Source organism: Phycodurus eques, chromosome 3 (assembly GCF_024500275.1).
Source record: "Phycodurus eques isolate BA_2022a chromosome 3, UOR_Pequ_1.1, whole genome shotgun sequence".
NCBI lineage: Eukaryota > Metazoa > Chordata > Actinopteri > Syngnathiformes > Syngnathidae > Phycodurus > Phycodurus eques.
In genome coordinates this window covers 13567983-13591704 of record NC_084527.1, presented here as the reverse complement: position 1 = coordinate 13591704, position 23722 = coordinate 13567983, and the positions used below count along the sequence as shown (strand labels likewise).

Genomic DNA, 23722 nt, shown 5'->3' with positions numbered 1-23722 from the left:
ATAGAGATTTTCCATTCTGCTTGACCTAACAGCCGAACAGGACAAAAAAAAACCCATCTAAGAATGACAATGTCAATTGAATATTTCAGTAATAAAACAGGTCACAATTTGTTATTATTTGTAAAAGATTTGTATTTAATTGATTTTTCATTTCACACATCCATGACTCACTCTCATTACCATAACAATGAAATATCTAAACTTTGCAAAGGAATAAGTTAGGATAATAAGTAATAAGCTACTATTTAATCGTAAAAAGGAGCATAGCCAACATCACAATGATTCTTTCATTCATCAACTAATCCTTCCAGTTAGCGCCGACTAATTACAAAACAATTAAAATAAAATACAAATTTCGTATTAGCCATGATTATTTGGGGATAAGTAGTCTTGCGCATGAGCTTCCATGGGTCAAGTGTACAACCTATTACACTCCAAAAAATCCCCCCAAAAACAACAACAGTACATAAAAACAGGAGTGAACTATAGTTAAGGCAAGTGGCCACAGAGCTGTTATAATACAAACACACGTCATCTATTTTCTCTCTCTGGGAGATGATTTATCATGATCTCAATGTCACAAGATTTATTTTTTAATAATTGAAAAAAGTCTACTTGTTCCACTTTCTTCAAAGTAATTGTGCGTATCGGACGAACACCTCCAACCAAATATACATGACAGTAACAAAATGTCTCTAAAATGTGTTCATTCGGATGAAATAGACGGACCTTGGTAAGTAAGCTTGTTCTATGTTACTTTGTATCATTGATATTTATTATATTACCATAACCCAAAAAACCTCATGTACTTCTACAAGAGTGGGGAACCTTTTTTTTTTTTTTTTTTTAAATTCCTTCAAATTATTGGGCATTTCATTTTTGGGAAAATATAATACAATAATGCACCAAAAAGTGAGCAGTTGAAGCTTTTTATTACTGTTCCTCTGAGGTTTGTTTTTAGAATTGCATTGTGGGCTGGATCAAACAATCATGGGCCAGGTTCCCCACCCAGACCGAGCAACAAGCTATAACTGCACATGCACTCTCACACATTTTTTCATATATTAATTGCTTTAGATCAAACCTTTCACTCACATTTTTTTCTAAATATTTTTACAGTATATGCTTACAAGCCTGGAATTCAGTACTGGAAGGTTTCCTCAAATTGGGGGGGAGGGGGGGGGGGGTGTACAAGCAAATGGAGGTTACATGGAGCTGGCACATTATTTTTGAGTCAAACTTAAATGATTGTCAACTTGACAGCGTACATGATATAATGAGCTTAATGGTCACATACCTTTGACCTGCTTAATAATGTCCTTCAAATGAATCAACTCGTTGCCCATCAGTATTCCAATACTAAGTCCGCTGGATACAATGACTTAATACAAAACAAAGACCATGCAGGGTCACCTTGGCATCTCAGTGGCTCCCTGACGTGACAAGTCCAAGAATACAGAACAATGTCCTCTTCAGTTGTTGTGAATTGTAAAAAAAAAAAAAAAAAAAACTAAAAAAAAAAACTAGAAACTAAAACAATAACACTCAGTCTAGTTGCCCTATCACTTTGCATACTTAAAATTCTCCACCATCATTGAGATGCATAAAATGTAAACAAACATCACAATGGCACTGAATCTCCAATTTCCCTTTGGGATCAATAAAGTATTCTCTTATTATTGCTAAAACGCCTCATTAGTGAGTCAGAGTCTATGTCCAAAATCATCTGGGAAGCTAAGCACTAAAAGAACAAAAACTGTGCCACACTGGTGAATCTTTGCCCTCTCTTATTGGCTCTTCATGACACCATACCATCTGTGGGTTGGGGCGGTTGCTTCTGTGACTGGCCTCCCAGGTTAGTAACTATCAACTCATGGCTACGTTTCAGATCTGCTCTTTGTCCGTCCTCCACAACTGTTCTTTGACCTCTGTTGGCAGGGTGGTAAAAAGGTCCTCCTCCACAACGAGACCAGTTCTCTTGAGCTGACGGCACTCGGCCAGCTCCACGGGCAGACACTCCAGACGGTTGCCTCTCAGCTCGAGTTGTGTCAGTCCGGTCAGCTCGCCGAAGCGTGACGGCAGAGACTGCAAGCAGTTGTTGCCCAGGTTCAAAGTGCGCAGTTTCTTGCACTGGAACAGCTCATTGGGCAGGCTCTCAATCTTCATGACAAGGTGGTAGATGGGGTGGGGAGAGAAAAAGGGGGTAACATTACAATTTGATAGTAAAACTAGAAAGGCACGGTTGTAGATGACCAGTGTCCCAATTGTTTATGATAAAATTAAGCCATTCAACAGAGCAATCGCATTACTTTAACAATGATTATAAAATTCAAAAACAGAACAAAAAGAAAACTTGTTTGGTAATTAATTTCTTTGTTTGAAAAATGCTTCTTAGCAATACATCTTATGCCGCTGAAGGGTTTATGACCCTTTTAAATGGTCCCACAGTCGTAGGGAACATGCATTTGTGGGATGAGAGATGAGTTTGTGGGTTTCACCCATGAAAAACTTGCTTATCTTACTATTGACTCTTGTTTTATGTTTGGTGGATTGGATCATTGAAGTTTTAAGAACCAAGCCAAAGTGGCAATTGAAGAATGTATTCGTTAAGCAATCAGGAACCTCAGTAGCATGTGAAAGAACCATATACAGCCACAACAGCCTCGCAGGAATTCTTCATACTGGTCACACACGACTGTCTTCCTGTTTTTTTAACCAGCATTTGTCACTAGTCAGGAAACGAGGTTGTTGGTCACTCTGGCCCAAACAGCTCACCCAAGCTCATCCCAGAAGTGTTTAATGGGGTTGAGGACAGGCCATTCCGTCCTTTCCACTCCCAAATTCTGGAGTTAGTCTCTGATAAACCCTGCAATGTGAGGTCTAGCATTGTCATCTTGGCAAACAGAGTTCACTGGTTACATAATCTCATCTCAATCTCTCTCTACTTTGAGATTTCTTCCAATCATGACAAACCTCTTTTTTTCCAGTAAGGGAGATACCTTTAACACGCCATCACACTGCCTCCACCAAAGATGTTACTCTCTCAGTGGAGCAATCAGCATAGCATTCTCTGTGCCTTCTCTACACTTTGACCTAACCAACCAACCGCCGTAGGCAGAATCTGAACCCATCACTGAACACAATGTTCCACCACATGTTCAGGTTCCAGTGCACGTGTTGCTAAAACCAGGGCAAATGGGTCTGAGAGTTAAGGCAGTAATGGCAGTACTCCTGTCAACCCTATGAGACCGGAGATTGTCCGTTCCGGATTATCTGCACAGAGAGCCGTTGGCCATATTGTCCTGTAAACCTTGACTGCCAATCTGTCTGTGGAAGACAGCCTAGGATTCCTTAGTGCTGACAGGGTGAGGAAACAGTCTTGTAGGGTGGTCTTCGTGGGATGCCCACTTGGCGGTCTGTCTCTGCCATTCAAAGGTTGATGGAACTTGCCCCTTAGTTTAGTGATGGTACTATGGCTCACTCCAAACAATCGCACAACTTGGTTTTGTGGAACACCATCTTGAAGTTGCACTCTCGCACGGTCCTCATCCAGATCAGTCCAATGCGGCATGGCGATTCTTTGCGGCAGACACCTACTGACCACTGTAGCAGGGTCCATGCTCACACTCGGTGGTACCAGAAGCTCAAAATAAGGGTCAATGGTAAGAGCAAAAAAAGATGTTCGGCAATGGCACAGAAGATTTGGCAAATTTTTCAAGGGTGCAACCCACATACTCAGCTCAGCTGATCATCCCACAAAAGCATGTTTCTTACAAATGTAGCATTAGCACCATTTAAAAGGGAAATAAACAGGCTTTCAAACTATTAGATTTATTACCAAGCACTGGTCATGAACACAAATTTCCTTACTTTTTCCGCTATGTTTATGTGACCAATACAGTCAGGTTTCCACTGTGCTACAAATTGCAGTTCATGGATCGGTAAATGTTGACCATAGTTGTGTTCTCACCGCAGGTAAAGGTCGGCTGTATTTGGATTTGCTATTTAAATAGTGTTGCATATTAATAATGCTGACATCTGTAAATCAGTGATACGAAGCTACTAATAATAAAAATAAATTTCAGAGATTTTCACGGCGTGTTGTTTATATTTCAAAGGTTTAGTTTTTTAGCCTGTTTTCTGCTTGTTAGCCATTTTGAAAATTATTGTTGGGTGCCCGTCAGAAGCAGAGAAGTGTGACTGAATTTCTGTCTTTGGAAGGGGAACCACCACTAAACATTTTCAAAACGCTGACAAAATGTCTACAGGGTTAGTGTTATATCATCAATGATGACACATAATGGTGATGTCATCAATGGTGACTACAATCTTCTCTGATCAGTGCCTTGACCAAAGCATTATTTCCAGAATTAACCACTGAAGATGGTCTGCCGCTCACTTGCTTGTCACGGAGGTCACTCAAAGCAGACTCTTGTTCATCGTCTTTGCTCCTGGACACCCACTCTTTGACTGTACTTTAGCCTATTGAAGCTTCCCCATATACATTCTGCAAGAATGTTTTGTGGTGGTTCCCCTTTCACAGCAAAACATTTAATCACATCTGCCTCTGACAGACATCCAACAATTACCTCATTTCCAAAATGGTTGACAGGAAGAGGAGACAGACTTAAAACCTTTTTATAAGTAAACTTTCAAATAAGTATTTCCACTACAAACTGTGAAATTTTCAGACAAAAAATAGTTAAATTAAATTGGGCTCATTAGTTTGTGACTCCCCCTCGAACACACACCTTCTTCCCTAATCTTCCCCAAGTGGTAATCCAGCAGGTCTTAAAATTGCACTTCTTATTCTATTCAGAAAAAGTACCAAAGAAGCTCTCTGAATTGTTTTTCAAATTACCAATGTTTTCTCAACATTCAGCCTTTTGTTCCAATTTTACTGATAAAATCCCAATTTAACACCCAAGTGACTGCACTGTGTCGAAACCCATCCTACAGCATAGCACGGTACAGGCACTCCAATGAAAGGCTACTGAAAAGTGGACCTGTTCACATTATTTTGGGACCCTTTTCAATTAAAATAAGAATACTGAACTGAATGGTGGAAATGGGGAGGTTCAATGACGGGTCATATACTCACTCTATTGGCAGTCACAGCAAGGTACTGAAGGTTCTGCAAGGATCCAATGTCAGGTGGGATATTGGTTAAGTTGTTATGGCTCAGGTCCAGAAAGCGAAGCTTACGGCAATAAAACAACTGGCTGGGAATCTTCTCAATCTTGTTTCTGTTCAGGTACAGTTTCTCCAAATTGATCAGCGTGCCAATCTGAATGGGAATATAGGCAATCTGATTATACCAGAGTTTAAGGCAGACCAGCCTGTGCAGGTGCTGGAAACTGATGATCTCCTCTATGGTCTTCAGGTTGTTGTCTTTCAAATCGATCTCCTGCAAATTGTGCAAGCTGAAGATGGAGTGTGGTATGCGCTCGAGATCGCACCGGATCAGCTCTAGTTCAGTCAGATTGACCATTTTCTTCAGGCTGTTGAGCACCATTAGCTTGGTGCCTTCGTTATTGACGGACAGCTTCTGGAGGTGCATGCCTACGTCGGTCACCACCTGAGGCAGCTTGGTGAGATTGCTCTTTAGACGGAGAACCTTGAGCCTTTTGAGCTCCCTCAGTCCATCGATGACAATGTAGCGGTTGTTCTCAGCGCTCAGATTCCCGGTTAGATGAAGCTCACTAAGATTCTTCAAACTGTAAATCCATAAAGGAATCTCTTTGATATCAGTGAATTTGATGTGCAGTGACTTCAAATTCTCCCGCAAAAAAGCCAACGCCGGAGCTTCAATTTTGGCTGGGGTGTGGTAAAGCCACATCTCTCTCAGATTGACGAGCTGAGCGATTATCGGCGGGATAGTCACATCTGGTATAAGCTCCAGTTTGAGAACCTCCAGCTCCATTAGGTCAAATACTGTGTCTGGAATGCCACTTAGCATGAAAAGGTGCAGCTCCAGTTTCTCTTGAGAGTTCTTGGTTATCCTCTGCCTGAGCTTGTCCAGCGTCCACTCGTTGTTGAGGTTGAGCTGCCTCAGTTTGTTTTCGCTCACTTCTGAGAGGAACACGGCGAAGCGTTTGGAGTACAGTGGGTCATACTGATCTATCATATGCAACATGAATGCAAAGTCGTTCTTAACATCAGGTATGTCACTGTAGCTGCTCTCTTCTCGTATTGACTCAAATGAATACTTCTTGAGAGAGCGTCGCAGCATCCAGCACAGTGTATACATGCAGATGAAGCCATACACTACAACTAAGCTAATGTAAAAACAGGCCAAGATTTTAAAAAGTGTAGCCAATGGATGAGCACAGCGATACACGCTGTAACCAGTCAGACTCTCTATATCAACATTGCAGTCCACGCTGAACTTGATATCATTCACATAATACCCTGTATAGCAAATTATCAAAATGAATTTGATGACCTTGATAATAGTCTGACGGATGTACAGCCTGTATACGATGTCTCCTTCTTCTACGTGTATTCGGAACTTCTTGACTTTTTCAAAGAGAGCTTTCGCCTGTTCGCCTTCCTTCTTATCCAAAACCCCTGTCTCTGTTCGATCGACAATGCCCTGCTCAAGGCGCGTCTTTGTCCTCTGGAGCATAGGAACACTGGCTTCCACGTCTTCGCTGATCACAGACTCCTTGTGCTCCATTGAGCCGTTCATTTTCATTGGTTTTGGATCACTTTCTTCCACCACCGTTTCTGACAGAGCCCTAGTGGTCCACGGTGAGTCGAAGCACTTCAGTAAGATGGAAACAAAATGCTCTAGTTTGGAGCTAGTGCGGGGAAACTTGAACCAAAAGTTGCTACAGGCTAGGAAAATAAGGGTATGGAGTAACACCAGGTATGGGAAATATTTGGCAAACCAGTGCAATCTAGTCTCATAGCACACAGCGTCTACATAGTTGTACTGGTGCCGGTCCAAATCATACTGGATTCCTTTGGGCTCCCATGAAAAAGGTGTAGTTAATGTGGAATTTAAGTTCTTCTTGCAGGTCTGATCGACCACCCACTTGCAGGGCAAGCAGATCATCTTGTCTTGGGTGACCTGCAGAGTCCCCCCGAACACCGAGATCATGAGCATAACGATGGAGATATAGTCCGTGAACACGTCCCACCATGGTTTCAGGATGCGGTAGGCCGGCTGAGTGTCCACAAAGTACCGCAGTTCAGTGATGGGGATCATGGTTTATCTGTGAGGAAAAAGCACAGATTGAGGAAACAAGTACAATGAGATGCTAAGCCACAAACACCTTAACACCTTGCTTTCGGAGTAATTGATCATTCCAAACTAACAAGGTCAAACATCTGAATACTCCCGATCAGTAACTGTCAACTGGTGTGTCGTGATATGTTCAATGACAAAATAAAAAATGGGCCTTGTTTTGTGGAATTTTGATATATATTTTACTTCATAAACATATAAATATATAATAATTATTTTCTACACATTCCGTATGTATATTCTAAGTTCCGTATTTAGGTTTTCTGAAATGAACAGAGGACATGCGATATTTCTATAAAACTTTGATTAAAGGGGGTCACAAAATTACATCAATTGCTGCTCTGCTCTCTCCCCCACTGCTCGATTTGAAGGCTGTATGAAAAGGAGCTTCTTGCTTTTTCTGAAAACATGTTCCTTTGTAGACTTTACAATAATCGATGTGATGCTTTTGTTTTAACAGGTGCTGAAATGGGGTCCCATACTCGATGGGGGCTTTCGAGCCAAACTCATCAGTCAATTAAATATGAAGCTCAATTTTCTGCATCTTATATCTTTTTTCCATCGCTTAGATTTGAATCACAGAAAATTATCCCCTTTTCACAGTTTAGGTGCTGGCACATATCCACATATTCCTGAGATGGTTTACCAACTAATCTGATGCTATAAAATCAGGGCATTTATAATATATATTACATAATTTTCCTTGATTGACTATGGAGAAAAACTACAATCAATTAAATAATTATTGTTACGTCTAAAAATACAAAATTTTAAATGGTATGAGGAAATCTAAATCATCTCAAGTATTGTTTCCATACCATTGTCATATTTATGGAACGTAGATTTGAGGAAGCCAAGCTTGGGACTTTTTAAGACCCCCTTTTTAAGGCCCATTATATCAAATTTAAAATGTCTCAATATAACACCACAGTATGTGAAATTTTTAAGACATTTTTGATACACCACATATGTAAGTGTGAAACATTTTACAGTGAATTTAGCTTGCAAAAACCAATCTAAACTCAAGCAAACAAATTAGTATTTTGCTTGTCAGCTGGTTCAACTTAATTGTATCTTGAGAGGCAAACATGCAAATATGTTCGTGTCATGAAATAAAATGAAGCCCCGCCTAGTTGTGGTATGCCATTTACAATTTAATTGATTCCAGGTATTATTATTTTTTTCCAGTGGAACCTATCCTTAACTATTCACTCAAAAACTCTACTGCCGGAATCTCAGCAGACTTTGGGGCTTTCTGTATCACTCCAAGATGCCACAATATGGTGCCAAATTATTGCCTAACAGGAAAGCAGTAATTGGAGCCAAGGAAGTATGTTGCCGTGATACATGGTGCCTATTCTAACATTTTTGTATGTCAGGGATGAGCTAAGTTTAGTCTAGTTTATGAAAGTTAGTCTTCTCCGCTTGTGTATGTGTTTGCTCTGCATCAAACCAAATCATCTGCGACCAATGTACATTTGAGGGTAATGTTGTAAGAGAAGTTTGAAATGATTGTGTTTTGGGATCATAGTTTGTGGAATATCTATGGTGAAAAATATCATTAGAGGCAATTATAAACATTTTTTGGGTGTGTGTGAATTATTTATGGGTTTTCGTTACTCACAGCAGGGTTTAGTGTACGATGGTGTGGAGCCAACTAAACATATCAGTCATGTATTATAGTACAATAGTCATCAGACAGTAATAGAGGTTAAGTCCATTACACCAATACGTGCAATCTGGCTGCTAAGTTATTTACCACATTCACACTTCACAAGATGTCATTAAAAATGGACTTTAGCCAGCAGCAGAATGAGCTCCTATGTGTCATAAAACTTTTAACCTCCATCCATCCATCCATCCATCCATCTACCGCTTATCCGAGGTCGGGTCGCGGGGGCAGTAGCTTTAGCAGGGACGCCCAGACTTCCCTTTCCCCAGCCACTTCATCCATCTCTTCCGGGGGGATCCCGAGGCGTTCCCAGGCCAGCCGAAGGATGTAGTCTCTCCAGCGTGTCCTGGGTCGTCCCGGGGTCTCCTCCCAGTGGGACGTGCCCGGAACACCTCACCAGGGAGGCGTCCGGGAGGCATCCGAATCAGATGCCCCAGCCACCTCATCTGGCTCCTCTCGATGTGAAGGAGCAACGGCTCTACTCTGAGATCCTCCCGAATGACCGAGTTTCTCACCCTCTCTCTAAGGGAGAGCCCGGACACCCTGCGGAGGAAACTCATTTCGGCCGCTTGTATCCGGGATCTCGTTCTTTCGGTCACGACCCACAGCTCGTGATCATTGGTGAGGGTAGGAACGTAGATCGACCGGTAAATCGAGAGCTTCGCCTTAGCTCCTTCTTTACCACAACGGATCGATACAAAGTGCGCATCACTGCAGACGCTGCACCGATCCGCCTGTCGATCTCCCGTTCCATTCTTCCCTCACTTGTGAACAAGACCCCAGGATACTTGAACTCCTCCACTTGGGACAGGATCTCATCCGCGACCTGGAGAGGGCACGCCACCCTTATCTTTTAACCTGTCTTTCACTTATGCCCAAATTGATAACTTCCCTGCTACTTTTTTCCAGATTAAAAACACAAATGGATTTGCATCATATTCTTGCTCAAAATTTCTACAGAAAATATGGCAGTGTAATTTCTAATGTCTGGCAATGTTTAAGAATTGAATTGATTATATATAATCTTTAATGATAAGACATTTTGGAAACTCTAATTTAAGAGGATTGGTTGATAATTACGCCTGTGGGTGTTGTGCCATAGAACAGTGTTTTCCAACCTTTATTTAGCAAAGGCACATTTTACATTTTAAAAATCTCACGGCCCTCTACCCAAAACAAATTTCACAAAAAGTACTGTACTGTACTCACAATTTAGTGTGAAATCTGGGCCTGATTAGTTGAACACAAAGCTGATATTCTGTTGTATGAATGACTACAGGTGGATGCACAGGTTAATTGTCTCTTCAGCCATCTATTGGAAGAGCACTGAATTGTTCTACCTCTTACTGCAGTGAACACCTGCTAATACAGTGGCACCCCCAATATTTACGACTCGGCACACACAAATTTACCGAGTCACAGATTTTCTTTTGGGACCTATTCACAGTTATTCGTGGAATAACTGGCCTATTCATGATTTTCTGTAACAGGGCATTAAAAACATAAAAATACAAATAAAAAAAAATGTTGTGGCAAAATAAAGCTTGCATGATATTTATTCTATTTTAGCATTTCTTTATTTGCGACAACAAACGGGTACTGTCGGCCGTAACCATGCCAAACACACACACGCACACAAAAACTAGTTGTCCATTCAACCAAACTTGAGTGGCTACACACTCGCTCATCCAGTCACAAATCTGACAACAGCCGTGCTAGATTTGTGATTGACAGTCAGCGGGAGAGGGATACTGTAATACAAGACTGAATCAACTGTGGCGAGAAGTGCACTCCATTTTGCCTCAACTAATCAACAATCCATTTCACACAACCGACTGAATTTTTAGCGAACATTTGATTGTTGTGACCTGAAATGCTAAATTGACTAACGTTTATAGATACAGAAAAGCCACACCAAATGTCACGCAATTTGAACCCAACCCGTTTTCAGGCAAAAGTAGACCTCGATTGTTACACAAAGAAATGGTCATTGTGGGTGACATCACCCGAGGTGTTAGCTTTTTACACAAGACGTTGTGCGTAAAAATAAAGTAAAATGTTTTATTGAATTAACAGCGGTTGACCTTTACAGGTGTGCATGTACAATGTGACTACTGCACCCTGGTCGTAATAAAAGTTAAGAGTGTTTTATTAACAAATGGCTGTGGAAGACTTTAAATGTTACTAAAATAACTGCCTACACAGAAAAGATTTTATGATGGTGACCGTTTGACTGTGGAGCAGATTCATTCAATTTCAATTGATTCAAAAGATAAAATAATTTTGAAAAAAATTCTATGTTGACCAGCATCACAGAACCGATCTTCGAGGTTTAACTCTGCATAAAATTAGATGTACAGTGGGTACGGAAAAGTATTCAGACCCCCTTAAAATTTTCACTCTTTTTTATATTGCAGCCATTTGCGAAAATAATTTAAGTTAATTTTTTTCCAACATTAATGTACACACAGCACTCCATATTGACAAAAAAAACAATTGTTGAATTTTTTGCAGATTTATTAAAAAAGAAAAACTGAAATATCACACAGCCATAAGTATTCAGACCCTTTGCTCAGTATTTAGTAGAAGCACCCTTTTGAGCTTATACAGCCATGAGTCTTTTTGGGAACGATGCAACAAGTTTTTCACACCTGGATTTGGGAATCATTTGCCATTCCTCCTTGCAGATCCTCTCCGGTTCTGTCAGGTTGCATGGTGAATGTTGGTGGGCAGCCATTTTCAGGTCTTTCCAGAGATGCTCAATTGGGTTTAAGTTAGGGCTCTGTCTGGGCCATTCAGAAGTCATCACAGCGTTGTTCTCAGGGTCATTGTCTTGTTGGAAGGTGAACTTTCAGCCCAGTCTGAGGTTCTGAGCACTCTGGAGAAGGTTTTCGTCCAGGATATCCCTGTACTTGGCCGCATTAATCTTTTCTTCGATTGCAACCAGTCTCACTGTCCCTGCAGCTGAAAAACACACCCACAGTACGATGCTGCCACCACTATGCTTCACTGTTAGGACTGTATTGGACAGGTGATGAGCAGTGCCTGGTTTTCTCCACACATGCCACTTAGAATAAAGGCCAACAATTTCTATCTTGGTCTCATCAGACCAGATAATCTTATTTCTCACAATGTTGGAGTCCTTCAGGTGTTTTTTTAGCAAACTCCACGCGGGCTTTCATGTGTCTTGCACTGAGAAGAAGCTTCCGCCAAGCTACTCTACCATAAAGCCCCAACTGGTGGAGGGCTGCAGTGAAGGTTGACTTTCGAGAACTTTCGCCCATCACCCGACTGCATTTCTGGAGCTCAGCCACAGTGATCTTTGGGTTCCTCTTTACCTCTCTCACAAAGGCTCTGCACCCCCAGTTGCTCAGTTTGGCCGGACGGCCGGCTCTAGGAAGGGTTCTGATCGTCCCAAACGTCTTCCATTTCAGGATTATGGAGGCCACTGTACTATTAGGAACCTTAAGTGCAGCAGAAATGTTTTTTGTAACCATGGCCAGTTCTGTGCCTTGCCACGATTCTGTCTCTGAGCTCTTCAGGCAGTTCCTCTTACCTCATGATTCTCATTTGCTCTGACATGCACTGTGAGCTGTAAGGTCTTATATAGACAGGGGTGTGGCTTTCCTAATCAAGTCCAATCAGTATAATCAAACACAGCTTGACTTCAATGAAGGTGTAGAACCATTTTAAGGATGATCAGAAGAAATGGACAGCACCCGAGTTAAATATATGAGTGTCACAGAAAAGGGTCTGAATACTTATGGCTGTGTGATATTTCAGTTTTTCTTTTTGAATAAATCAGCAAAATTTCAACAATTAAGTTTTTTTCTGTCAATATGGGGTGCTGTGTGTACATTAATGAGGAAAAAATTAACTTAAATGATTTTAACAAATGGCTGTTGAACATGGATGTATTTTTCATCATATGGATCTCTTTGCCGTGCTTTGTCTGGTCCCTCACCTAGGACCTGTTTGCCATGGCTGACCCTACCAGGGGCGTGAAGCCAAAGACAACTTAGCTCCTCGGATCACCGGGACACTCAAACCCCTCCACTACGATAAGGTGACAGCTTCAGGGGGAGCCTTTTTTTACCCCCAAAAAGTAAAATTTTCAGATAGGAGGTTTTGCATTTCAGCCATCAATAAACCACTGAAATATTATGCACAGTTTGAACACACTGTGTTTAAATATTGGAAGACAAAAAAAGTGTACTTGAATAACACTGGGTTACAAAAAATGTTTTGGTAAATAGTTTTTTCAACTGATTTAGGACAACTTTGCATCATTGACTTCCACTTTTCTTGTTCGAGACCGTTTTTTATGTTGTTAAGAGTTTATTAATCAAATGTTACAAACTTTGCTTACTGGAAACTGAATAGTAGATATGGATAAAAGGAAGTACCTGTAAATGGAATGTTACGTCATCATTGTTTAAAATTCAGGGCATAAACCTCTTTTTATTTGAAACTCTAAGGCAAAAATACCGGTACATTTAAAAACATGGCCATAGTTCAGAGAGTTGGCCTGATTGAGCAAAACCTGTGATATTTGGATTCAGCACATCAAAATCGCCATAAATCAGCTAAAAAAAGATCTTCGACAAATTTGTTGTTGACCAGCGCAATGAATCAAAATGTATTACATAAGTTAAATAAATGACTTACATATTTGTTTAAAAACAAACAGTTTTGTACCATTACTGTACTTAAAAGTTAAACAACTAAACTGTACTCAACTGTAGTTGAAAAGTAAAACATATTTTCTGCAAGAAAAGTACCGGTAAAAGTACTGCACTAGATTAAAAATAAGTGTGCACAGGATGTACTATATGCATAGCTACAAGAAATGCTCTACCATGTTTGATTGCATTGCATGTTTTAACTGTAAATTTTATTCGTATCCAACTAAGTCATTCTTTCACGTACCACACTTTGAGAATCACTGCAATGAATAATTATGAAATTAACATGCAATTATTCACGAGGATTGGAAGCAGAAAATGTCTTCTACTTACACATCTGTAAAGGGCAATAAGTCCACCCGTTCGCAGTGAACACATTCCTCGTCAGCTCTTTTGCTGATGTTGTCCATCAGCGTCTCCATTTAGCCACTGGCTTGGCGTGTGTGCGGCACACCCAGCATGTAAGCTCGAGAAGGGACTCCTCTCAAGATGATGTTCCGTTTTGGCATGTTTAACCCAAACAACGCGGCGGCCAGAGGAGCCACCTCGCTATTCTTAGCCATTTCCGTTAATAATACCCACAGTATTGTCTGTGGGGGCCTTGAGAAGCACCTCCCTCGACCTTCAGGAGGAGAGATCCTGTTTACCTTATAGAAAGTGTTGTCTCTGAACAGTTGCCTCTCCGGGACACTATACTGTCACCTTTTCCCTCACCTCTCCAACACACCTACACTTAGACAATAAGAGGCAGGCGCCGGCAGTCGTCGCGGGCGTCTACTTTGTTCGGAAACGATAAAGTCGGGGACACCAAGTCTGATCCAGGGGCCAAAAAGCAGATTTACACTGGCCCAACTTCAGAGCTCCTTTTTTGAAGATTTATTTATCATCACATGGCCAGTGTTACAATCATGTAACTTACCGGTTTCACTGTGTTATCTGGGCTCCAGTGCCTGTTGCTGCTGGTGATGGACGAGCCGCTTTCTGTGTGTCCATGAGCGTTCATGGACCATCGCCCCTCTGATTGCCATGGGCTTGTGTGAGAAATCTGTATTTATTTAAAAAAATAAATAAAAACCGTGATTTGCCTCGTTTGACATTTATGGACGTGGTATGAAATGTAGAGAAAGTCAAATTCACGTAGTGTGAGTGAGAGCATGTGATTAACCTCGAAATGAGAAGTTGGATACAGTCATTCTACAGCGGTAATATTAGCATGGACGGGCTTTGTCAAAAATATATTAATACAACGTTTGGATGGAAAAACATAATTAATATCATTTTTTACAGATTCCACGTCACGTGTATCTAACATACTTAGCACGAACATCTTTACAGACTAGCTTTGGGTGCTGTTAGCCAGCGAGCTAACAAGCTACATGTTTACCACCCGGCTCTTTGTGTTATCTGGGGTTCAACTTGAATTGTGGAGAAACGCCGCGGATAATATGTCTGCGGGGCGACCACACTATGTGTGAAAAGAGCTTGAAGCGTCGACTTACTGTGTTTGAAGGCGTGTGTTTAAATCCGGCGCCACTGGAAGAAGCGTATATTTGCTTTTTCGCGGCTAGGCAGCTAAAGCTAATAGCAATAGCCGCTGGTTTCCGAGCACAATCGAGGCACTTCAGCCATCGGCCGTCACCGCCAACCGGTAGGTGGCAGTATGCCTCTTTTTACTAAACGTAGAAAAAGACGCAACTTCCTGGAGATGCTTATGTATTTGTTTTGGGTTGGAAAACAACTTCAAATAGCGTGTTTTAAAAATTCCCAAATGGCGCCACTGAAGTTTTTGCGAACGGTGTGCTCATTCCGGACAATGCCGCACACAAGCCGGCTCGTGACGAGTCGACCGGTCGCTTTCAAAGTTGTTACATGTCCAGCACACTGTATGGTTGTGGGTTTGGCAAAGGACACATGGAGCAGCAAGATGGCCCTCAGAACCATTGGGATGGGACGACAGTTGACTTGCTATTTCAGTAACGTCACATCAGTCCGAAGTTACAGCACAGACAATGTCTTAATGAACTGCTGGAAGTGTAAAGAACCTTTTGACAAAAGCCCTACATTCTTCTGCTCGTTTTGTAAAGTACTACAGCCTCCTGATGAAGGTGTATCCTTCTTCAACATCATGGATTGGTGAGCATCTTACTACTTTCATCCCGTACATAATCAGTCAGTTTTAGTTAGTGACTCGAGGTCCAGAGAAAGACAAAATGATTTCATAAAATTCACGAGAACAATGTTTCTCAATGTAGAGTCTGGGGATACCCAGCGGTCCGCAAACTATAATTTCAGAGTCAGCAAAATAATTTGCAATGAATTATTATGTTGTTTCATTGAAAGTTAAAGCAAATTCACTAGAACAGTTTTTCTTAAAGTGGAGTCACCAAAAGAAAAAAAATCTCACAAGCAAATAAATACATGATAATATGTGTTACCTTTTTTCCCTTCATAGTGAAGATACATTTGCGCTGGACATGCACAAACTGCAGAAAAGATACTTGCAGCTCCAACGCTCCCTCCATCCAGACAACTTCAGCCAGAAATCTGCGGTAGGCTGGGTTTTATAAGTGGAAAACAGCCCAGGAGCATGGTCTGTGAGTGGTCTGGTCTGTCTTAGTGTGTTTTATAGTACGGTACAATGCTCAGCATACATGACTAAATGCCGCTGAAAAGTAAGCTCATCCATTTCTCACTGAAAACAAAAGCAGATTTCTGAAATATTATGATGATTACTCTCTCAAATTAGATATATTTTTTTCCAGTATGCCTTCAAAAATGTGACTTCAGAAAGGAGACTAGAGGTTTTCTGACAAAACTGTTGGGTTGTAATCATATACTGTATGTTGAGCACTGTATGTCTAGTATACTTATTTTATCTGTTGTCATTCTGGACACTTACCACGCAAAATGGCCATAGGGAAATAAGTAACGTGCAAAAAAATTAGTGTGATTAATGTTAATAATAAACTTTCATCAGACACAGCTTAGATCCAGTTGTAAAGAAATTACCAATGTTTATTACTGTAGTTGTAGTTTTCTCTATTAGACTACATCCACTATCCTGACACTTTTTTTTTTTTTAAACTCCTGACACCTGGTCATAAGGTAACCACATTCTCAGTATGTGTAGTATAAATATTTTTTAACATACTATAAAAACTATGTATTGTCATTTACAGGTTATAGGAATGCAACGTGAAGCAATTTCTTTATTTGTATTTATTTTTAATTTATAATGAACTTTTCCCCCCCTGCCAATTCTTTTTCTATGGCCCGTACCATTAAGTTGCCTCAAATCTAATCAACAGATTAGACTGTAATAACATAAATTTAAGATTTAGAACTTTTGTTAAAACCATTTTAATTGTCATAGACAGTGAACCCAACATTTTTTTTTCAAACCTAACCTCTCTTGTTTGTTGAAAAACTCACCTATTTGCTGTTTTTCTGCTCAGCCATAAAAGTATTGCTTTGCTGCCGATTCATGGCATCTTGGTGCCAAGGAACTATGTTGAAGTGAGTGCTAAAACAGATTAAGTACTTTATTTAGCCATAAATTGTACTTATGTTTTATAGTGTTTGGTACCTTTCATTGTCAAAATTCACCGGTGCCGTGTGAGCTTATCGTGCCAAAATGCTGAGTTCTGGTGCGTAGCCTTCAAAATAAAAGGCTACATGCTTAAAACAGGAAGTCAAGTTAAAACTTGCACATGTAAACCATTTGACGTGATAAAACAGTCGCAAATAATTTTAACAATGCTGTATTAAACTTTTAGCTGAAAAATTAATTAATGAATATTACGTCAATTGGGTTAGTTCCACACACATGGCCTTTTAGTTCATAGTTTTGATATTGACACTGGTTATGAAGAACGTAGAGCCAAATGTTCATTTTAGTTTATGCTGCATAATATGTACAGTTGTGCTCATAAGTTTACATACCCTGACAGAATTTGTGAAATATTGTTTTTTTTAAATACGACTGATGACTGAACAACGACCATCATTAATTTCTTTATGGTTATGTTTTGTTTGATGATAATGTTTTTTCTGAACTGCTTAACAGTTTAATTTGAATTAAAATAAAATTAAATGTATTTCGCCTGGCCCTTCATGTTTTCTTTAAACAATTTTACCCATCTTACAAATTCTGCCAATCAAACATATTAGCACAACTGTGTGTTTTCTCATTTACTAAATAAAAGTAGGCCTGTGAATTTTGAAAATAAGAGCAAGTAAATTTAAAAAAGTATTAAGTGTTCAAATAAAGTGGTTAACTTCAGAATAATTATTTTAAAAAAAATCTAACAAAATACAGATAATACTTCTTGTTTTGATCATATGTGTAGAAGCAAAATCATGAATTGTAAAAATGCATTATACATAGGTATAAGGGTTTTCCAGAATTTTGAGGTCAACTTTGGGGGTGCGTATTATACATGGTTGCGCATTATACACGAGACTTTAGGGTAATATGTTGAAATGTGTTGATAGGCTTATTATTCTTTTTTTTTTTCAAAATGATAAATAGAAGCTTGATTGAAGACTGTACATTGTCCGTAGGTGTGAATTTGAGTGTGAATGGTTGTTTGTTTTTATGTGCCCTGCGAGTGGCTGGCGACCAGTTCAGGTTGTACCCCGCCTCCCGCCCGAAGACAGGTGGGATAGGCTCCAGCACACCTGCGACCCTAGTGAGGATAAGCGGGGCAGAAAATGGATGGATGGTAAACAGAAGCCCATCTTCTCGCTCACAGTCAGCTGGGATGGGCTCCAGCCTCCAGCTCACTCGTGCCTCTAGTGAGGATAAGCTGTATTAAAAAAAAAAGAAATGGATGGCTAGATGGTAAACAGACGATCAAATGTGCCCTTGTGGATCATTAAAATAACATTGCTTGACTGTTGCGAATAGGCATTTTGAGCAAGGAGTGTGTTGCTTTGCACATCATTTATTTTGTGTACACTCCGATAGAAAAGCGCAACGCACCCTGAAGTCACAATCTGCAAAGACGAGAAGCAGCAATGGTTTCTTGACGCAGAGCCTGTGTTTGGGCTATTTTATTCATACGCACTTCCGGCCATTTTTTTAAATTAGACATCATCCAGCCTCGGGGGTCTGCATTACATATAGAAAAACCTTTACTTATACATTACTTATTACATTACAACGGTGAGACTATTGATTTTCCTAAAGAGCTGACAGACCCCATATACCTTCAAAATACACTTACACCTGTCAACAACATATTTTCCATTCCATCTTGTCTTCAGAAATACCCGTTAATAGCTTTATCATTGCATTTCAAAAGATTGTCAGGTGTAATAAAAAGTGAGTGAACAAGTGGAACCACTTACTATAAGTCCAAAATCCATTCATCCGCTTTCCGCAGCACTTCGTCCTCATCAGTGTCACGAACGAACGAGAACACATCCCAACTGACTGTATTTGTTGACAGTAAACTAGTGGCTAGAGAACAAGTAAGTGACATTTCTTGTCACTTTCCTATGTTCCGTGTGGGAACTTGGAATGCCTCCGTACTGTACCGGCAAAATCAGAATAGAATTTTTTTTTTACTTGCTGTTCGCGTGACCCAACCAAAGTTGGTCTGCCACCCGCTTTTGGGTGCCCCCACCAGTTGAGAATTGCACTAGAACATCATCTTGCACCAATCAACGTATTTAGGAAAAAAATGCCTTAAAGTGAAACAAAAAACATAAACGAGGGGAAGGAAACTTAACACATTCACTGCCGTTTGACAGCTTTAGAAGTCAAATATCCATGTTAACTGGGAGGGCTGGCAGTGAATGATAATCCTAGAATCGGAAAAGAGGGCACAACATGGCAAATCGTATTGCGACTAGGCATGTGCCAGTTACCAGTTTCAAGGTATACCTCTGTTTTAAAACGCCATGGTCTGCGTGTGAACGTTTGCGGCCAGTTCTGAGTCTTAGCATTTTCACAATTGGTGAAATAATTACTAAGGGCTTGCTACCGAGGCAGATAACAGCTAACTAGCATTGCTAACATCAGCTGAGTTCTATTCTGATTTTACTTCACAAAGTGGAGAAGAGCAGAGAATTTGCTCCTCATTTTCTGAGTAGTGTCACTGTTGTACTCCTTTTTGAATGTATTTGGAATAATTGAATTGTTAATTTTGTTTTTACATTTACTAATATAGTAAATATTGTCTATGCTTTTTGAAAAATAAAATAGATTGTGTTCAATGGAAAAAAAGTCATTTCGCCAAACATTTGAAAGTAATATATTTTAGAGCTCTCATCATCCTTATCTTATCATACTGTCACAATCTGATACAAGTCCATGCCTAATTGTGGCCAAACCCTTTCCTATCCCACAAGTTCCTTTTCCAGTTCACTGGTTATCATCAGACTTTGCCGTCACTTGCACCCTTGTGTGGCGACATCATGAAGAACACACTTGTGGAGTTAATCTACAAAATTGACTTAAGCCACTGTATATGTAAATGGTTATGGACTAAAATAAGAGGAAAATCTATCAGAAAACGTTCTTTTTCAGGAAGAACGGGAGTATTCAGAGCATCAGTCAGCGCTTGTCAACAAAGCCTACAGGACTCTGCTGAAGCCTTTGAGTCGCGGCCTTTATATGGTGAGTTCAAACCCGCAGACTACTTTCTGTGTGAAAGATGCAACATGTCGCCATGTCATTAGTAACGGTGCACCCTCGTCATTTCACGTTGCAGCTGGAGCTGAAGGGGATGCGCTTTGATGAAGGTACAGAGTCCGGGGTGGATGCTGAGTTTCTGATGGAGTTGATGGAGATCAATGAAGCCCTCGAACAGGCACAGACTCCAGAAGAAGCAGATAAGATCAGCCAAGACACAAAAGGTAAACAAATTACTTCATGTCTGCTCAGTTTGAGTTTCTCACATCAACATACTGTGTAACATATCTACACCTCATTACAATAATACAATACAATAATTCTTGTGTGCATTTCTTTGTTAACTGCCAGGCCGGAAACGTGTGTCGCACACTTGACTTCTCTTCGTTACAAAAAAGGCACACTCACCGTCTGCCAGCTCGTCAGTGCTTTGGCCCTTTTACACCATCAATTCATTGTACAGTACTGCATCACCTTATTGTCTTTTTTTTTTTTTAAACCTCCAAATCTTGGTCAACATTTCTCTAACCTCTGGGGGATTAGGTAATCTGCTGACTTCTATGGGTGTAAAGTAGAAATTTGAGGCAGTAGTTTGCAGATATTCCCAACAAATTGCACTTCCCTCTGAAGCTCAGAATTATTATTTTTTCTTTCTCGTCAAAATTCACTTCGTTGTACTTTCTGGATTCACAGACACCCACTGACGCAACATTAGGTTCCCAATGAAAGAGCTGGTCCTTTTTATGAAAATGTGCAATCGTTGAACTTGTCGCATCCTCCTCGCTTGCAGGGAAACTGAAAGGGTTGACAGAGAAGATAGACGGCGCCCTGCATGCAGGTGAGAAATCAAGAAGTCCCTTTGAAACGTCTTCGACATTCCTCCTACTCATTGTGCGCTAGTTTTGTAATCTATGATGAAGCTCTATGTCGCTGAATGAGTCATCAGTTGAACCTCCTTTTGTGCTCTGTCTTCTTGTCTTTATTAGATATATTTTTTTGTTTCCTGGCAGGAGAGCTTCACGCTGCCAAGGCACTGCTTGCCCAAATGAAATACTTCTCAAACATTGAAGAGAAAGTCAAGGAAAAACTTTCTGGATTCATGTAATTTTGCTCCCCCCTGACACGCTCTTATTATTGTGATACAAAAGTTTTGTACTGAGGCATCATGATGACTTTGCATTGCTGTACATGCAGTGTTCATAAATATGGATGAACCTTAAACAGAACTGCTTTTTAAATTAGCATCACATAATTTATTTGTTTAGTTTTTAGTGTTGATGTTCTTTAATCATTCCCTGGTCGTCCACAACTTTGTCAGAGTTAGAAAAACACAAGAAGCTCCTCTTGGTTTTATTCTGGTTTATTCCAAAATAAAAATGTGAATTGAATTGAACAGATAGATATCGGAAAGCCACAACATATTGCATTCTCTCCAATATTACAAGATATATGAAATGTTGCACCTTTTCAATTATCCACACACACACACACACACACACACACATTTGAAGTGCAACAACATTTTAATCAGTAAATAATGTAAATAAAAAAAAATCATATGGTTATCAATAGCCGGACAGTGTATTCAGTTCTTCAGGTTTCCTTTAGGTGGAGACATAACACCTGTGCAGCCACAGCTCTGGCATCGTACATGTTGTACAGACTTGATGTGAGCCTAGTAGGAAGTCCGTTATTGCGGCAGACAATCTCTTCAATAATTCACGGCGGCCTCGTATGTAGCATTAACACTATGATAATCGGGAAGAGTCGCCAAACGACGATTACCGGTTGAGCCAAAGATCCGTGATCTGTGTGATTTGTACCTTATAAACTGTGCATCATAATGAAACTGGATAAGGTTTTGCAGCAGAATGTCCATAACCCATAATTACTTTGCAAATTGGGTTCCAAATTGCCTCAAAGTGGCTGATCTAAGGGGTGCCCCCTAATCTGATAAAGGAACTCAAACTGTGATATCAGGTGCTGTTTGTGACACACTGGCATGAGCAACACAGCATTTTACACGCATTTGTTGTTTCATTCATGTTTGCACGCAGTCCAGTGCGCATTCTGACTGGATGATTTAGTCTACAACAACAATGTCATGTGTTGAGCTTCTTCCACTAGCGAGACCCCTCAACATACACATGAATTTAATAGGGAAGCTCGAAAATGTGATTGACCAACACTAAGGCCGCTGCCATCTCCCGGAATTCTTTTGAAATTGAGTTTGAAAGACACATAAGTGGAGAAATCACTCCATAGACAGCATGGGAAATTGACTTGGATGAGGAGCTTGGCAAAAATGACTGGATATATGTGATTACCATACAACTTCAAGGCTCAGTATCACCATTTACTTCTTTTTTTTTTTGGTCTGTTTATGTAGATTCAAAGGTCTGGGTGCGCTAGAATATTATTTTTCTAAATATAATTGAATCTGTGTATTATTAAGAAAAGTAAATATTGATACTGTCAGTGGAAATCTGATTGACCGGTGAGAAGTCTGAGGTATAGTCTGCTTTTTGAAATGTATAGAAAATGGATAGATGGGGAAAAAAAATATTGTTGTCCAATGAAAATTGTGTATCTCCAGAATTTGTGAGTTTTTTTGTTTTTATCTAAAGCAGGCCACACAGACAAATGCTGTATGTTTTTTGGATAAAAACAGAAAACTCAAAAAATGCACTGTAGAGCAAGGATCTTCAAAATACACAAATAAGTGACGGGGATGCACCACCAAGCACACCTTTGGCCAAATGAATTTGTTTGATTCTAGTCAGATACTCCAGATGGGTCGTGTCGCAATGTAGTTTGTTTCACAAATCCATCTGGGAAGGAGATTAAAAAAGTTTGGAAAATAGAAGGCACTTTAAAACAAAATGAAAACAATTGGCATGCATCGGGTGTAAGAATGGGAATGTGACTAAATGTCCTTGACTGCCTATATCGCTCCTCTGTTTATATGCCAGCTTCTTCCACCAGAAATTTGATCGAGGAGTCCAGAAGGTTGACAGAGGAGCTAGGCGGGAGGAGGTAGCAATGTTTGAGGGAAATGAGACAATTGTTCCTCGGCGTCATCATTTCATGGCGACGTCCACTAAAGATCATGCCACATCATTGATGTGTGTCTCAAATGAACCATCTGAATGGCTGCATTCCTACCTTCTATCTTCTTCTGTCACCACAAGTGTCCAGTTTTTCCACTTAATGCTTTATGTTTCAAGTGGGATTACATTAAAGTCAAATATAATCAATACTGTTACTCTTATCAACTTTGCAGATGCAGAGATGATCGTGATTGGTCTATTTGGTCTGACAAAAAATTGGTCAGAATCAGGTGTGACCACTATTTGGCTTACACGGTGCAACACATAGAGTTGATGAGGTTGTTGATTCTGGCTTGTGGAATGTTGTTCCACTCCCCTTCAATCAATATCATATATTGAAGAAAAAATAGGCCTTGTGGACAG

General features: G+C 40.2%; 2 protein-coding genes across 2 annotated transcripts; one reads left to right on the top strand and one right to left on the bottom strand.

Moving 5' to 3' along the window:
* Positions 1-139: 139 nt before the first annotated feature.
* LOC133400015 (volume-regulated anion channel subunit LRRC8A) lies at positions 140-15257 on the bottom strand. Its single transcript, XM_061672141.1, has 4 exons — positions 15109-15257; positions 14529-14654; positions 5102-7220; positions 140-2160 (listed from the first exon to the last, which is right to left on the bottom strand). The coding sequence occupies exons 3-4, from the start codon at positions 7211-7213 to the stop codon at positions 1885-1887; spliced, it is 2388 nt and encodes a 795-aa protein (XP_061528125.1). The 5' UTR covers positions 7214-7220; positions 14529-14654; positions 15109-15257; the 3' UTR covers positions 140-1884.
* hscb (HscB mitochondrial iron-sulfur cluster cochaperone) lies at positions 15063-22553 on the top strand. Its single transcript, XM_061672142.1, has 6 exons — positions 15063-15742; positions 16062-16158; positions 20145-20234; positions 20329-20473; positions 21040-21087; positions 21260-22553. The coding sequence occupies exons 1-6, from the start codon at positions 15270-15272 to the stop codon at positions 21352-21354; spliced, it is 948 nt and encodes a 315-aa protein (XP_061528126.1). The 5' UTR covers positions 15063-15269; the 3' UTR covers positions 21355-22553.
* The last annotated feature ends 1169 nt before the right edge of the window (positions 22554-23722 follow it).

What these genes read in the sequence shown, in the direction of transcription:
- hscb (XM_061672142.1), top strand. Translation starts at nt 15,270, where the DNA reads ATGCCTCTTTTTACTAAACGTAGAAAAAGACGCAACTTCCTGGAGATG. An exon ending in TGAGTCGCGGCCTTTATATG is followed by an intron (nt 20,235 to 20,328) that starts GTGAGTTCAAAC and finishes TTCACGTTGCAG; the next exon opens with CTGGAGCTGAAGGGGATGCG. An exon ending in GATCAGCCAAGACACAAAAG is followed by an intron (nt 20,474 to 21,039) that starts GTAAACAAATTA and finishes CCTCGCTTGCAG; the next exon opens with GGAAACTGAAAGGGTTGACA.
- LOC133400015 (XM_061672141.1), bottom strand. Translation starts at nt 7,213, where the DNA reads ATGATCCCCATCACTGAACTGCGGTACTTTGTGGACACTCAGCCGGCC. An exon ending in TTGCTGTGACTGCCAATAGA is followed by an intron (nt 2,161 to 5,101) that starts GTGAGTATATGA and finishes CTTGTCATGAAG; the next exon opens with ATTGAGAGCCTGCCCAATGA.